The 15445-nt window shown below is 56.1% G+C and overlaps 5 protein-coding genes and 1 non-coding gene across 6 annotated transcripts in view; 4 read left to right on the top strand and 2 right to left on the bottom strand.

Annotated features, from left to right (window-relative positions):
- The window catches only part of QBC33DRAFT_575279 (bifunctional 6-phosphofructo-2-kinase/fructose-2,6-bisphosphate 2-phosphatase), a gene marked incomplete at both ends in the record, with an annotated part of 1823 nt that extends 906 nt beyond the window's left edge, over nucleotides 1-917 (top strand). Inside the window, 2 exons of the mRNA XM_060430814.1 lie at nucleotides 175-288; nucleotides 396-917. Coding sequence (XP_060289056.1) covers nucleotides 175-288; nucleotides 396-917 — 636 coding nt within the window. The remainder of the gene's footprint in view (nucleotides 1-174; nucleotides 289-395) is intronic.
- A 1236-nt stretch (nucleotides 918-2153) lies between these two features.
- QBC33DRAFT_522631 (uncharacterized protein) lies at nucleotides 2154-6656 on the top strand. The gene has a single exon (XM_060426554.1). It carries the CDS (start codon nucleotides 2539-2541, stop codon nucleotides 6298-6300), a length of 3762 nt encoding a protein of 1253 aa, XP_060289055.1. The 5' UTR covers nucleotides 2154-2538; the 3' UTR covers nucleotides 6301-6656.
- A 1318-nt stretch (nucleotides 6657-7974) lies between these two features.
- On the top strand, nucleotides 7975-8635 carry QBC33DRAFT_522629 (uncharacterized protein). The gene has a single exon (XM_060426553.1). It carries the CDS (start codon nucleotides 8001-8003, stop codon nucleotides 8268-8270), a length of 270 nt encoding a protein of 89 aa, XP_060289054.1. The 5' UTR covers nucleotides 7975-8000; the 3' UTR covers nucleotides 8271-8635.
- On the bottom strand, nucleotides 8423-8521 carry QBC33DRAFT_t7. The gene has a single exon. It is a non-coding gene; the product is annotated as a tRNA-Pro (tRNA).
- A 409-nt stretch (nucleotides 8636-9044) lies between the features above and the next one.
- Nucleotides 9045-11000, bottom strand: QBC33DRAFT_31225 (protein OS-9). Its single transcript, XM_060423496.1, has one exon. The coding sequence runs from the start codon at nucleotides 10859-10861 to the stop codon at nucleotides 9134-9136; it is 1728 nt and encodes a 575-aa protein (XP_060289053.1). The 5' UTR covers nucleotides 10862-11000; the 3' UTR covers nucleotides 9045-9133.
- A 1350-nt stretch (nucleotides 11001-12350) lies between these two features.
- On the top strand, nucleotides 12351-14707 carry QBC33DRAFT_31227 (uncharacterized protein). The gene is made up of 2 exons (XM_060423497.1): nucleotides 12351-13570; nucleotides 13661-14707. The coding sequence occupies exons 1-2, from the start codon at nucleotides 12793-12795 to the stop codon at nucleotides 14356-14358; spliced, it is 1476 nt and encodes a 491-aa protein (XP_060289052.1). The 5' UTR covers nucleotides 12351-12792; the 3' UTR covers nucleotides 14359-14707.
- The last annotated feature ends 738 nt before the right edge of the window (nucleotides 14708-15445 follow it).

Raw genomic sequence — 15445 nt, 5'->3', positions numbered from 1 at the left:
AATACGCTTTTATGTTTTTTTCCAGGGGGGTTTTTTTTTTTTAATACATTACCTGGTTTTTGGGCCCGGGTAGGTTTTGGTTTATGTGGGTAGTTGCCCCCCCCCCCCCCCCCCCCCCCCCGGCACCGCACCGCCCTCGAATAAACCAATGGATGTGTTACTAACGTTTTGCAGCATGGCGAATCGATGCTGAACTTGGAGGGCCGCATTGGCGGCGACGCCGTTCTCTCCCACCGCGGTGAGGAGTACGCGCGTAAATTGCCGGAGCTCGTTCGCGCGTCAGTTGGTGTAAGTTAAATGCTACCTCGGAGCGGCACTTGGGCAAGGACAGGATGTGCTTTAGCCTCTTCCCAAGCATGCCGACCTCCCTGTTTCACTCACTGACCTGGCTTTAGGATGACCGCCCCCTTACGGTCTGGACCTCCACTCTGAAGCGGACAATCTCGACAGCGCGGTTCCTCCCAAAGCACTACAACCAACTTCAGTGGAAAGCGCTGGACGAACTTGACGCGGGCGTGTGCGACGGCCTCACCTACCAGGAGATTAAGGATCGCTTCCCCGAAGACTTTGCGGCACGCGACGCGGACAAGTACAACTACCGCTACCGCGGCGGCGAGTCGTACCGCGACGTGGTCATCCGGCTCGAGCCCATCATCATGGAGCTCGAGCGCAGCGAGGACATACTCATCATCAGCCACCAGGCCGTCATCCGGTGCATCTACGCCTACTTTATGCAGAAGAACCAGGAGGACAGCCCCTGGCTGCCCGTGCCGCTGCACACCCTCATCAAGCTTACCACCCGCGCCTACGGCACCGACCAGGAGAAGACCGCGGCGAATATCAAGGCCGTGAGCACCTGGAGGGGCAAGGGGAGCACGGCGAGGCACGAGGATCCGGTTCCGGAGGGCGGCATCTGAGGGTCGCGTGGCTCCCCTCCACGAGGTGATCCCACGCAACGCCACTGGGGAGGAGACAGGAAGGGGGGAAACGGCGTCCTGACACGGCCTTATGCGACGAGGTTTTCTGGCTTGCATTTTTACCTTTGCATTTTGCTATTTCTGCATGCATTGGCTGAAGGAAAGGGACTACAAAAAGAATCAGGAGTTTTTTTGTTAAGGAATTTCGCTCACGTCTACAACTTCACGACCCAAAAATCAGTCGGCTGGAATGGGGGGATGAACGGATGGAAAGGGGTGTATGCCTACCTAGCTAGACAGGAGGATTTTTTCTTCTTCTTCCACTCTGCGTTAAGTTTTTTAACATATGTAATACTACCCTACTCAAAGGCAGACATGGCTGCTTTGGCAGAGTCGAGGAGCGACTTACTGACTAGCCGGCTTGGAATTCATGACGATACCAGACAGAGCCCGACTAGTTTTATGGCAACGGCTCGACCCCATTGGAGCTTGATAATGCATGGCGGCCTCGAACGGCGTTTGTTGCAGTACCGAATAACCATGCTTTCCCTGCCGGTCAAGCGATGGGAGGGACATCTCCACGCGGAGGGTAGAACAGCTGGCAGGGGAAGGCTTCCCAAGCCACCGCAGGAGCTCGTGGTTGCTCAGTGTACTCCGTCCGACACCTAATGGCGTGGGACTCGTGGCCCAGCGCGGCCCCAGACGGTACAACCGCGAGGCGGAGGTATGCCGCTTGCGAGGTCAGAGATGGAAAAGGGGGGCCCAGATGGAAGGTTGTTGCTCCCCAACTATCGGTCCCGTGTCTCGTCCGGGAACGGTTAAAGTCGTAGGGCTCGGCGAGGGGCATTGGCTGATGTGCTCATCAGGTCATTACGGGCGGGTTCTCCGGTGCCATTTGAAAGCCGAGAACGGCAAGGCAGAAGAAGCAGCCCCTTCTCTTCGTTGAGCCGCCCAAACCGGCTGCCAGCCAATGTCTTGGATCGACCAAATGACAGTCCGCCACCGTTTTCGTCAAATCTCGATTCCGCCGATCGACAGCAGAGAAATAGGCACCCATCTGCCTGCTTACTCAAGAGGCGATGTGGCATGTGCAATACGGAGTAGTACTTCGGAGCTACCTGTCAAAATTCCATCTTTTCTCAATGTTCCGGTCATCCTTCTGTATCTACCCGGCTGCACGGCTGCCCCATCTCAGTCCGGAGTTCAGTCACGTGCTTCGTATTTGCTGGTGGGGCGGAGCGAGTACAGGAGAGGAGCAGGTACGGACTAATTACTGCACGTCAAGTTTAGGGACACTCGATGGGGTGCAAGATCTTGGGGATTTGAGCCTCGGACTAAACATCATGCAAGCACCATGAACCAGTCTTTCTGACGCAGCTGCCTCATTCTTAGTTATTTATCTACATTTATTTATCTTGTCCATCCTCCTCCTTAAATACCCGCTGCCACTTGCCGTGTATCCCTTGACCCTCTCGCGTCCCGCTCGAGGGAGCGCGTCGAAATTACTGGCGTCGATGAGGTGATGATGCTGCGGCGCCATTGTCTCTCCGGGTTCACACTCGATCTCAGGCCCGTATAAAGCAATCACGAGGACGATACCACATTCCACGCACCTTCTAGCATGCTGACCCACCTCCGCTTCCATCGGCGTGGTGGCCCGTCCAATCCTACCTCCCCCCTTGCTGAACAGGCGTCGTCTTCGCCTTGGGAGTCAACGCCGGTTCACGAACAACCGCCGACGATACAGGATGCCTCGCCTCGCCCAGAATCTCGCCCCCGCTCTCCCAATTCCTCGAACCTGCCGCCGACCCTCCCACCCATTTCCCGAGTTACATCTTTCGAGTCGGAGTCGAGCCTTGGCTTTGGCGACGATTACCAACCCGATTCCCGTTTCTCGCGCTCTCCTCCAGCTCGCCAGGCTTACAATGGTGGGAACTCGGGTTTCATAGGCGGGATGGCATTGCATAATTATCAGCGAGGCTCCCAAGGGCCACCGGCGAACGGGACTGCCCGTGGAAACTTGGCTGTACCCGAAAGCCGTCTCTCTCGAGCGAAATCCCCTCCACCGCCGATATATACTGGGGCCTCAATACCCAGGCCCCCCGCAGTCGCGGAACGGGAGCCAAAACCTTGGTCCTCGTTTGTCGCCCCAACAGACCGTCAACAGTTCTCGGGAGGAGTAGCGGGAAAGAGGCCATCCGGCATGCGAATAGCGAACGAGTCAATAACGACACTCGCGGCGCCCACTGCTGCCCCCGAACCCCCGAAGGGTCGGAAGGGCCTCCCTTTTCTGAAGAATCCCATGTCTACCTTGTTGATGAGGCGCAGGACAGCGCAGGAGTCACCCGATTCCAAGCCGCTTGCGCCAGGTTCTCAAACCGACCCGCCAGCCTATGACCCCCGCATAAGGGGCACTAGATTCCACGACTTCGGCGCACCAAGGCCAAGCAAAGTTAGCCCAGGAAAGGTTAACACAGTTGGTGAGGGCTTCACCGGCGGATCCACGACTACGCTGGGGTCGTCGAGCGATTTGGACAAGTCGCAAATATTGCCAGGATCAATTGACGGAGTGGAATCAGCTCCATACACTGGCAGGCACGATGGTACCAAGAACCCCAGGATGGAATCTCTCCGGGACGAGCCTGTAGATCTCGGGCCCTCACGACTGCCTGACATGGCTAGCAATCAACCCGACCCGACTCAGGCAGATAGCAGGCGCCTTTCCTTGAATAAACGTCTTCCCCAAGAGCCCCGTCCGCCGGCCAGCACCGCTTCATCCTTCCATACCTCAGCTTCCAACACATCGAGCACGTCGTCTAGACAAGCATCAATACCGCCCAAATCAACACCATCCGCTCGGACAATCAACTCACGGAACGTCTCACTCTCCAGGGTCCCGAATAGGGAATCGACGATATCGGCAATCCCCAAACATATGAAGAGCACTTCGTCCAGATTCAGTTTCGATATGATTGGGGCTGCCAAGCAGGAAAAGCTGCTCGAGGAGAGACACCGGCAACGGGAGCTGGAGAAGAAGACGACGGACGTTGTTGTGGATCATCAGAGGGACTCCAGATTCGATGACTTTGACGACGAAGGTTTCGATTATGATGCCATGATGGAGGATGACGGGCTCGAAGAGAGGATTCCCGGCGTTAATGCCGATGCTGAAGACGACGAGCCCTACGAGGAGGAGCAGTATGGGGAGCAGTACGAGGAGAAGTACGAGGAGCAGCACGAAGAGTGCCATGAGGAGCGCCACGAGGTAGAGATGGACCCGGACGATGACCAGGAGAACTTTGCAGGCTTTGTGTTTGAAAGGTCGAATCCCCAATCGTCATTAACGAGCCCACTCACACCTGGCATGTTGCCTACACCTAGGGATGCAAATGGCAAGGTCATAGGGTTTGCCATGACGAAGGACACCACTCCGGACTTGGCACCATCGGCATCTCCCCTTTTTCTCTCCAGCCAAGATCTCCACTCGAAGCTCGACAAGGCTATTTCGGGGCTTGGCATCCAGGGGCTCGACATTGAAGCTCGGGGCGACGATGGTGCAGCGGCACCCCAACCAGGTCAGCAATTGCAAACGGTAGACGCGCTCAGGGCTGCTACCAAATACGATGACGACCTATACTTCGATGAGGGTTTGGCAGGCGAGCTCACGCTTGAGTACGATGGCACGGCGTTCGACGAATCCATATTTGACATGAACGACACCGACGCGTATGGTCGTCCCATCCCAGGCGCCTTCGCCCAAGGTCAGTCGTTGAGAGCTGCCCAAGCGGAAGCAGCAAAACGCGAATCAGAAACAACATCGCGCCTATCGGCCCAGTCCGCTGTGTCTCCGTCGACGGCTCACACCTCGCTGAGTGTTGGTTTACAACCCCTTGCACCCCCGCCAAGGCTGGAAGATCAGGAAGAGGATCCCGGACCAGCGCAACACGGGATTGAACAACCCAAGCCAGTGATACCAGTCACAGGACAGGACATGGCCTACCAGGCTGCTCTTGCTGAAGCAGCACAGAAAGCTGCCGCGTCAGGGAAATTCCGAAGGGGTTCATCTCCTACTCCTGCCGCCGACGTGCTGGTAACTTCTCCAACGGACTCGTCCGAATCGCATTCACATCCTGAAAATCCTCTTGACGGCTATGAGGACGACGACTTTTCTCCAAATCTCGACGACTTCGACTTTGACGACGAGGCCATCATCGCCGAGGCGAACGCCAGTGCCCTGGCCAATGATCTTGATGGCTTCTATGGGCAGGAGTTTGGTTTTTATTTGGCGCCCATCAATCAGTCTCAGAACAACCATGCCCACCTCCCCCCCTCCTCATCGTCCTCCGCCACGTCGTCTCCGCCAAAGTCTCTAAGCGCTGAGAACCTCTACCAATACGCCAATGGAGGCTACTTCGGCCCCGCTGGTAGTCTCAACCGGTCGACCAGCGGGCGGATCGTGTGTAGAGAGCCGAATCTGACTCCAATCACTGAACGCTCCGAATATTCCAACCGAAATTCAGTCATGAGTCTCGCCCTGCCGAGTGGTGTCGTTGGGAGCGGCGGTGGCAGTGCGGGCCCCATCCAGAGCCCCGGCCTCGCGCAGCTTGCCATGATGGCCGACGATGACAACTTGAGCCTCTCTGCTCTGCTGCGCCTCCGGTCCAAAGCATGGGGTGGATCGCAGGCTAGCCTGGTTAGCTCGCGCGAGGGGAGCCCCATGTCGGATCGCGGCGCCGGACTTCCCGGCGAAGGGGGAAGCTCGCCTCTCGGGTCCGGCCTACAGGGCGTAGGATCGGGGCTGGGACACATGAGGAAGAACTCGTCTTTCTCCCTCTGGAGCAACTCTGATACCGCGAGCTGCTCAGGCAGCCCGACGCTAACCATGTCGATACCTCCCCCGCTTCCCTCCTCGCCGCCACCACAGATACCGGCTATACCCCTCGGCGTGATTGGGGGCCCATCACCGTTGTTCTCGCCACCAGGACAGGCACATCGAGCCCCGTCGCCAACAGCCCCCGGCGGCTCCTGCCCTCCCGTCCTAGAGGCCGAGGAAACGACTTCGGCCGAGTACGTCAGTCCCACGGCAACCGGCCAAACCAGCCTTGCCGGGTCGGGCCTGTGGATGAAGACCGGCCCGGTCTCAGGCGAGCGCGAGGCCGCGATGTCCCCCACCTCGCCGGCGGTGACGTCCCCGCAGGTGCAGCAGGTGCGGGCCTCGGGGATGGGCCACCGCCACAAGGGGTCGGCGGACAGCATCTCGTACACCAAGGAGGAGGAGAGCGGCAGCGGGGAGACGCGGTGGGTCATGGAGCGCAGGCGGACCGCCGAGACCGGGGAGGTTGAGATATTGGAGCGCGAGGTCGTCGAGGGGGGGCGCATCTAGGGAAGAGGGCCCGGGCCCCTCCCCCTGGTCCCTGCCTTGGGGTTTGGTTCCTGCTGTGTGGGGATCAATTCGAGTAGGGTTGCTTACTTGTAGCGATCATGGTTTGTATATATATATATATATATATGTTTGCAGAGCAGTTATAGGTGGGGTTCTCTGTCTAGCTCTTGTCTTGGGTTGCACTTGGGGATAATGCTGGGCATAGACGGTGCTATGGGGTCAAAACTTTCAGGACAGGGAAAAATAGGTTATGCATCAAGGGGCTTGGGATATGAGCCCCCTTGTTGGAGGTAATGCTTCGCCTGTATGGGCGCTGAGAAGACATTAAGCGATGAATAAAGATCAACTAACTTCCATTCCAGCTTTCCGTGTGTGCCCCCAAGGTAGGTACCTTGTCCCCTGTTGTGATTGCTGAAGTCTTGCCCTGTCTGCGCACAGTTGAGGTGATCACGTGCTGATAAAATGGGGCTACCTACTCGGGGGTATATAAACCCAAATATCGACCAATTTGAACTGGAGTGGGACCTCCCAACCGAACTCATACCTTGTCTTTTACCAGATGTGACCGTGGGTTGGCCCAAAATACTCCATTACCCCAATCTTTGGAAACCTCATCTGGCAACGCCAGAATTCGATTCATTTTTGCATCCCATTTATTTTTTTGCCCATGCCTTTTCCTTCGCCGCTTTTTCGTCTGGCATTTGACAGAGCATGGTTTCTTTTGTTTTAAAATCATTTTTAGCTCCAAACAGACGCTGGCTGCATTGGCTTAAAGCTACTAACTGTCTTTTCCATCCTTTTCTTACTCGAACTGGCGTCTGGGAAGCTTATCTCTATTCTGTGCCACGAGACACAAAGCACTCAGAGCATTTAGCGACTCTGGCGAAACTAAATGGGTTACTTAAGAGAGTTTTGTCGCGAAGAGATGCAGAACCTGGACAATGCAAGGCTGAAAGGATCAGACTGATTGAGCATACACGAGTCAACTCCACCACTGCTTTAACTTAACTGCTGTGCCAATATGCCTGGTGTAGAAGCTTAGATTCTTGGGACACGGATCATCAGGACGTCCATTGACTGCCCTGTTGCAATGAACGCCGCTTTGTCTTTCGGAAAGTGGTTATGATGCTGAGATAGGTTGTTGTTACAGATGGAGAATCAATTCGCGATCAAACTGAGTCCTCAGTTATCGATGGATCGGTCATCTTCCTTCTAAAACGTCGCGCTCTTCCTCCCCGAACATGCGTTCATTGAGGACGAACAAGATGAGGCTGGGCTCCGAAGATGTTGGTCGCCAATAGAGGGCCCGTGAACGTGACCGGCACGCGAAAGGTAGCAGACGAAGGGCTGAAACCCCCGGAAAACGAGGAGGATGTAAGGTGTGTAGTTTGCGTGGTCCATATGCATCGAATTGGTACCTGGTGGCGCTAACAGTTTTGCAGCATTTACAACTATGCGAACAGGGCCTAAGAAACAGGTATAGATCTTCATCCTCGAAGAGACACACTGGGCCCCTCGGTTACAGTTGACGACTTCTAGCGAGGCTATGGGCTGAAGCTGGGCCAGGCCTGAGCTGGCCGGGAAGGAGGTGACCATATTGGGGTCATGTAACATAACATAACCCTGAAGACCCTCTACTTTGCTGTCATAAGGGTCCTACTCTTACCAAGTCATCCCGTTCCAGCATCCCTCGCCTGTACATGATCTCCCAGCATATCACCTGCTTGGTGCTTACTCGTGTCACCCTTAGCATTGCATCAACACAAGCTGGGAGGTGTTGCTTCCATTGTCGTCGTTGGCAACATTTTCAACGGCTCAAAAGAACCTCCATGAGATACCTGAAGTCCCAAGTTCGCTGCCACATTTTTTTCAACAGAACAGAAGATAGAAATCCGCAATGGCTTTCCACCTCTGTAGCTAACAATCTCGTCATCTTACGCCTAAACTACTGCACCACTCTCACAAACTAAGGAGACCTGTCTATGCCACTAAGCTCTAAACTTGTGTCTACACACTGATAGGAGCTTTAGATATGTGGTTAAAAGACACACAACCCTTCCAGATGTCAACTCTCCTTCCCCATATCATGGCGTGAGGAAACAAAAGACGAGGGAAAAAAAAAGGGGCGATCCGGGATTTGAACCCGGGACCTCGTATATTCACAACAAATGTGAGGGTTTTCCCACCCGAAACACGAATCATACCTCTAGACCAATCGCCCGATTCAAGGAATGCCAATGTCGAGTTTTCCAAGGTGTGGGGGAAGATAAACGAAGAAGGGTGCCCGAAAATTGGCCTTCAAAAAAAGAAAAGAAAAAAAAGAAAACGTACAACACCGGGGATTCGCTGGTCGTCACCGACCCAACTACTGATCCGGCCCTCAGTGGCTTATCTATGGGAGAGCGGACGGGATCCCGAGTTCTCCACTGGGTATGGTCGTACGTGGAAGGTTTAGTGTCAAGTAGTGCTTATATAGCGCAGGAGCTGAAGCGGCTAACATCAGATCCGCGCCCAGGGGTTGGGAAAACCAAGATGTTCAGGGCCCGGCCACCCAGCAAGAGAACCATTGGTGGTCCAGGGCCATGGATCGTGGGAAGATCCCGCTTCCTAGGAACGTCCAGGTCTGGTTGATGATATCCATGGATGGTTACGTAGAGGGTAAAGGCGGACTACTCAGAATGATACTCCCTGTTCATTGGTCCCGTCACGGGCCGTTGGCGCAAAGCGGATAGGGAACGACGGAGTAGACGCCAGGAAAACACGTCCATTATCATATCATGCTTGTATTCTAAAGAGGCTCCAGACTGCCCACCAACCACTTACGACGATCCCGTCACAGCTCTTCCCTGAAGAACTTCTCCTCGCTACCCTCATCCTCCTCCTCGTAACCGCCACCACCACCCCCCTTACCCGCCTTGTTATGGCGCTCTTCTCGTCCCCGCCCGCCACCACCCCCAGCCCAACCCTCCGCCACGGCCCCGTCGTCCCCGTCGTCGTCGTCGTCGTCGTCCCCGTCATCTTCCTCCACGACGCCCCTGAACTCGAGGTTCTCGCCGGGCACCTCGACGACCTCGAGCTTCCACCCCCTGTCGCCGGCCATCTTCTGCAGCTCCCGGCGCAGCTCCTCGACGGTCTCGGGGTTGAGGTCCAGGTTCTTCAGCTCCTCGTCGCTCAGCAGCTCCAGCCCGCCGCCCTCGGCCTTGCTGTTCGCCTTGGCCAGCACCTCCACCAGGGGCCCCCCCGCACCGCCCCACGACGCGAACCGCCGCGGTGGAGGCAGACGGGCCGCAGGCTTCCCGTCGGTCCCGGTCCCGAGCACCCGGCGCCCGCCCACCACGACGCCGCCGATGGTCGCGCCGGCGTGCTGGTTCTGGCTCTGGCTGTACAGGTGGCTCTTGCTCTTCATCTTGCCGCTATTGGCCTTGCCGCCGCCGGCCTTGTGCGGCTGCGGCGTGTTGTCCTTGGCGCCGCTGCCGATCATCATCTCGGCGGCCTCGGCGTTGTTCTTGGCGGCGCGCCAGCGCTCGGCCTCCTCGTCGGTGCCGAGGACGGCGCGGCAGCTGATGGGGTGGGCGCGGGCGTCCTTGGGGGGCAGGAAGGCGGCGTCGCTGCACAGGCGCGGCGTCTGGACGACCATGAGGTACGCGCAGGCCGTCACCTCCTTGATCCAGCCGATGCGGTCGCCGGTGAGGTGCGGCGCGCAGTGGTACTGCACCTCGATGGTGCGCTCGCGGCCCGTCAGGTCGCACAGGGTGCCGCCGTCGAGCCGCTGCACCAGATAGCGCTGGTTGTCCTTGACCAGGAGCTCCGTGTTGGGAGGGGGGTGGATGGTCGAGGGTGTGTTGGCGTCGGCACCGCCGCCCGGGGCGTCATGTTGCTGCTGCCCTGTCCGTTCGTTCGCGTGCCGCTGGTGGTCCGACCGTGTGTGGTCTAGCTGGTGACTGTCGTGAAGCGCCCTCCCCAGGACGTATTCCGAGCTCTTTGGGTCCCTCGTCGGCGGCCCGCCGCTCTTGCCGCTGGCCGGCAGCGAATGGAACTGTACAATCTCCTTGCCGTAGCAGAAGCTATAGCTCCACCAGCCTGATACAAAGTAGAGGCATTGGCCATCGAGACCGCTCATCAGCTCCCAGCCCTTGGCCGATGCTCGACTGAGCTCTCGTTCCTCCTCTTCCCTTGCCAGCTCGTTGGCCGTCTGGTTCGGGGCGGGCGGCGGCGCTAGGACCGGAATCGCGCAGAGGTACCGCGACGGCGGTGCATTGATGAACTCGTATGTCTCGGAGACCTGCGAACTGCCGTCGTCGGCATCTCCTCCGCTGCGGCTGAGGTCGGCGGCGAACTTGCTCGTGAGATCGGACGGCGAGGAGAATTCGGCGGCATATGTCGGATGGGGATCTCCAGCGCTTCGGAGGAGGGCCAGCGCGTCGGACTCGGAGATGTATGAATCTGGGAAGACTATCTCAAACTGAGGATAAGCTAGCAGGTCATCGTGGACGCTGAAACGAGGCTGGCGAGCTCTGCAGAGCTGCAGGCTGGCGAGCAGGACAAGATTTAGACGGCGCATTGTGCCGCTGGTGACATCTTCTCCCTCACATGTAGCAGAAGACGAGGGTTGGTTAAGGCCAGTTTGGTTGGGGCAACATCTATGCTAACCTGAATTCAATATTTGGCCAGTTGATATGGAATTTGGAAGGTGGCATCATCGGCAATCGGAAGCCAGCACCGATTACTCGGGGGTCCGTGCTTTTCAAACCCCCCCTGTGCATGTCACCTCAGGTCTTCGACACCACTTACAACCGCCTTAGATACCTACCTTCCTCACCGTCATCAATAGGCACCGGATATACTGCAGTATAATTGTGCGCCTTGTGCAGAACCCAGGCCGATACTCCCGGTCAAGTCCACATTCACCATTTCCGTTGCAGCTTGGCGTCAACAATATCCCGGCGCAAGGGTCAGCCAGGCTTTCAGCGGCGGGGCCACACGGCGAACCAGTCGAGTCACTCCGTGCGACCGGGTTGGGTCAGAAATTTCAGCCCTGCTGCCAACCTTGGAATGGGACTGAGCACATCCCGGCAGGGCTCTTTACTGCGCCAGCACTGTTTCACCTTGGAGACAATCTCGGTGTAAGGCGACGACGGCGACCCTGGCAAGAAAGTGGCTTCGCCACGCAGCGATTATTGCTGCGCGTCATCTCTAGGGCCTCCGAAAGCAAAGGTAGATACTGTGTACCGCATACATGGTACGCGCTGGTTCTCCGGACGACTTCCCCGGCCTGTTGTGTCGCCATAATCCGCATGCCTAACGTCTAGGCAGCCCATCGCCAAGCCATTGTTGGACGTGGTGTTTGCGGCGGTACGCAACACCTGCATGTACTGTCCTATTCACCGCCTTTTGAGCCTCATGCCACAACAAACAGAGACGAGAAACTCAAGCCCACCAAAATCCGTTTTCGGATGCTGAGATGAGCAGCCTGAAAGAGCCCAATTTCGAAAGCCCCAAACTTAGGCCTTGGCCCTGTTTTCGGCGCCTGGCTAGAGCTTCCCCACGCCGCCATCTTCCAATCCCAGTGTACGGCCCGGGGACATCCAACAGGCCCAGCATCTACCATTTACCGATTTCTCCTATTTTCTCTTGATTCTTGTCTCGATATGCCAGGTCAACGAGGACTCCTCTGGTGGAGGATAGCTGGTTGCTGGTCGACCATTGTCACAATCACAACCCAAGTGGTCGGCTAGCTCTTCATGGGCGGACACAACTGTCTGCAAGACCGCCCTGCCGCTCCTGCAGAACGCGTTCGCGATTTTGGCCGGCCATCAGGGGTCCTGGAAGTGGCAAAATAGTCGTGAGCAGGGCTTCGTAAGCTTGCGACTGTTGAGATGGACTCATGACTGCGGGCATCCCATGGCAGGCAGCTGCGCTGAGTCCCAAAGGGACTGCAAGCTCCCAGGTAGACTGGATCAGGGGGACACGCCTGGTGGTTGGCCCTCAGGTGATCCACCCTCTAAATACTGATTCACCACGTGCGCTCGAGCCCTAGCCATCACAACCAAGGTTCGATAGCCCTGATAGGCCATCGTCGCCTCAGTACGTATTCTGAGCCTCTCCATGTCGCCGAGGGTGTAACGGGGTGAGCTCGAGAGCTTAAATGGTTTTATCAAGTCCCTGAAGAGTTTACTACAACTTGAGGAGAAGAGAGCTTGCTACAACTTGAGGAGAAGGTTCCAAGCGGGCGACGCGTGCTCTTTTAGACCTCCCTGCCCTCCCCGTAGCTCCTTGGTTCCTAGGCGAGGCCAGTTTTCCCCTTCCACTCGTGGGTCGAAGGTTTCCAGTGGCGGTCGTAAGGTTCCCAACCTTGAGTAAGTCCCACGGATGGCGAGATTCATAAAGTTTCGTGCCACCAAACTTGGAGTATAAAAGGCACCATTGCAACACAAAACCTGCTATCAAAATCTTTGCATCTCCATCACCATCAATCGTCGAACTACCTTCATCATGGCGAGCACCTTACTCTGGCCTTCCTTACCGATGGAGATACGCCTCATGATCCTGGAATTACTTCCACAGGAACACCGTGCCCTGGCTTCTTATGCTTCAGTCTGCAACGAATGGGCGGAGTTCATCGAGAAGAAGAACTTCGGTCGACTGAAGCTGGGAGCATCTTCCCTAAATAACTTGGAACACATGGTCAGTCGACAGAGGAGCCTCGTAAGGCACATCTGGCTGAACATAGAGCTCCGACCATACACCTGTCGAAGTTGTCAATGGATGGAGTCGGAGTCGTGGATGTCAAGCAACAACACCATCATCAGTCGAGCGATCTCGAAACTCTTTACTATCTTAAGCACCTGGAACCCAGCCGGCGATGGGTTGGCATTGGAGCTTAGCGCACAATCCCCTAGCGACACGGAACACTACTTCAAGAACTTTTATTTCGGAACCGATGACGAGGATAAAGATATCCTTTTCGATCCGAAAAACCATCTGCAGGAATTTATACACGATCCAAAACATGGTTGGGTCGACGGTCAACAGGTTGCTGCTCCTTGCCATGTTTCTTTGCGGCGACTCTACGAGGAGGTTCGGTTGACTTCCCGGGAAGAACTCCCTGTACTTCACGTGGTCACGAAGCTTGTACTACGTCGACAGTTCCGTCGTCGGCTTAACATTAGAGCTTTGAGGCTTCTATTAGACAAGCTTCCTCGACTGGAATGTATAGTCTATGAGCCATGGCAAGTATGGGGTAGAATGCAACAACGGTATTATGACAAGGGTAAGCAATCCTATGAATATCAAGTACCCCCTCACCGCATCTTACGCTTCTCGGAAGGAAAGGCTCTAGCTATTAACGTCTATACTGTAGAGTATAAGACCATGATCGATGCGCATTTACCAAAGGGGCTCAAGAGATTATCAATCTTCGAAGATTACAACGACGACTTTATCACAGTCCTTCAAGGAACGATTGATCAGACCGACCCTATCCGGATCGCGGAACCTACGGTCGGTGCGGCTTTTGCGTATAGAAGCCTCGACCTCCAACAACTTTCCGTTTCATTCATGGTCGATGCATGGCATTTCTTCCAAGCGCGTCAGCCACTATGGACCTGGGGCCAGCTGCAGTCCCTCGTCCTCACGTCGCGACTACTCACTCAGGCGGAGGATCGTTGGAAGGTTTCCAATCTCTTGGAAGATGCTGGGGCAGCTGCACTTCAAATGCCGAAGCTGCACACTATGGCCCTATGGAACGGTGGGAAGGGACAAGCTTGCGCATTTATATACCGTCGGGATTTTGGGAAAACTTCGATCGTCTGGCGTGGTACTTGGGAAATGAACCTGGAGCCTCGTGTAATCCGGGCCTGGGAAAGGGTCGTCTCCACGTTGGAGTATACTACTTCATACTCACTTCGGGTTGAAAGTCAACCGCTGTGTCCCGGTATCATCGGCTCCCATGGCGACGCTATTCATCAGTTGGACTTGCCCATTGGAGTGGTTGATCCTACATCCTTATGGCAGATACGGAGGGAAGGATTGACAGGCTGGGGTAGAAGTGGACCATAGCTTGGATTGAGACTTCCCGAATCCGAGTCAAAATTGTACTTGTTACCACAATTATCCGTGAGGGTTTTGTATCGGTCTTGCAACAATGACGTTCTTCGGCGGTGTCGGGGCGCTTCTTGGATACATGGTGCATGTACTGGGGGAGCTGCGGAGGTGTCAGCGATGGCTGACAGCGCGGCTACGCGCACGATTCCGGCGACTGGACGGGGCCGAGATGGTCTCGAACTGGGCGGCGACCTCGACTGCAAGCCGCCGCGCCGAAGAGGATGGTACCTCGGAGACAGGACGGTGGTGCGCCGTTGCGAGCTGGAAACAGCGAATCAGCACGCGAAAACCGGCGTGGTCGGCAAAACGTGCTCCCGCACCGTCCCATTGCTGATGTCGACATTGAAGGGCAGCAAGCCGTCTCTGTCGTGGCTGGCCGGTCAAGCCTCTCGCAAACAGCACCCAAAATGAATCCAATTAAGGTGGGGGCGGGTACGCACGAGTAGCATGCTTGTGCTACCCTACCGTGCCTAGGTAGGTCTGGCTGGTCCCAATCTACATGCATTGAGACATGGTTCGCCTGACCTTCGAGAAAATGGCTCGCAGCCACCACGCTGAGGTAATCAAGGCTCTACAAAGTCGGCGAGGCGCAGCGCGAGCGACTTGCAGTGTTGCAGGTCAAGGAATCCAAACGGTATTGGCTGCTGATGTTGGGCAGCAGAAACCCAACGAATGAATGCTTGGTATTTGGAGTGGCATAGTAGGTTCGAGGAACTGAAATGTAATGGGGACGGACGGGGAAAAGCACGGTTTGCCCGGACCAGCTTTTACACAGGATGGATGGAATGAAGGGACGGGACTCGGCGACGAGATGACGATCATCTTCCAGGTTGAACCAAAACACCCCCCCCCCTTTTTTTTCCCTCTCTCTCGTTTCTTTTCCTGGAGACCTACGCACACCGAAATATGGTCCGCATCGTCGCGGTGATGGGCAGGATAAGTTTTGTCCAGTCAACGTCCATAGGGCGGTCGCCTCACTTTTCGCGACACATTTTCAGCCAATCGCCCTCCTGGGAGGGCCAAAGCTTGGAGGGGATTCGCT

Source organism: Phialemonium atrogriseum, assembly GCF_030411735.1.
Source record: "Phialemonium atrogriseum strain 8032-3 unplaced genomic scaffold QBC33scaffold_1, whole genome shotgun sequence".
In the NCBI taxonomy this organism is placed as follows: domain Eukaryota; kingdom Fungi; phylum Ascomycota; class Sordariomycetes; order Cephalothecales; family Cephalothecaceae; genus Phialemonium; species Phialemonium atrogriseum.
This window is presented reverse-complemented; position numbering and strand designations above follow the sequence as displayed.

Coding starts and splice junctions, on each gene's coding strand:
- QBC33DRAFT_522631 (XM_060426554.1), top strand. CDS start 2,539: ATGCTGACCCACCTCCGCTTCCATCGGCGTGGTGGCCCGTCCAATCCT.
- QBC33DRAFT_522629 (XM_060426553.1), top strand. CDS start 8,001: ATGATCTCCCAGCATATCACCTGCTTGGTGCTTACTCGTGTCACCCTT.
- QBC33DRAFT_31225 (XM_060423496.1), bottom strand. CDS start 10,861: ATGCGCCGTCTAAATCTTGTCCTGCTCGCCAGCCTGCAGCTCTGCAGA.
- QBC33DRAFT_31227 (XM_060423497.1), top strand. CDS start 12,793: ATGGCGAGCACCTTACTCTGGCCTTCCTTACCGATGGAGATACGCCTC. Junction 13,571..13,660: donor ACAACGGTATTATGACAAGG/GTAAGCAATCCT, acceptor TCTATACTGTAG/AGTATAAGACCATGATCGAT.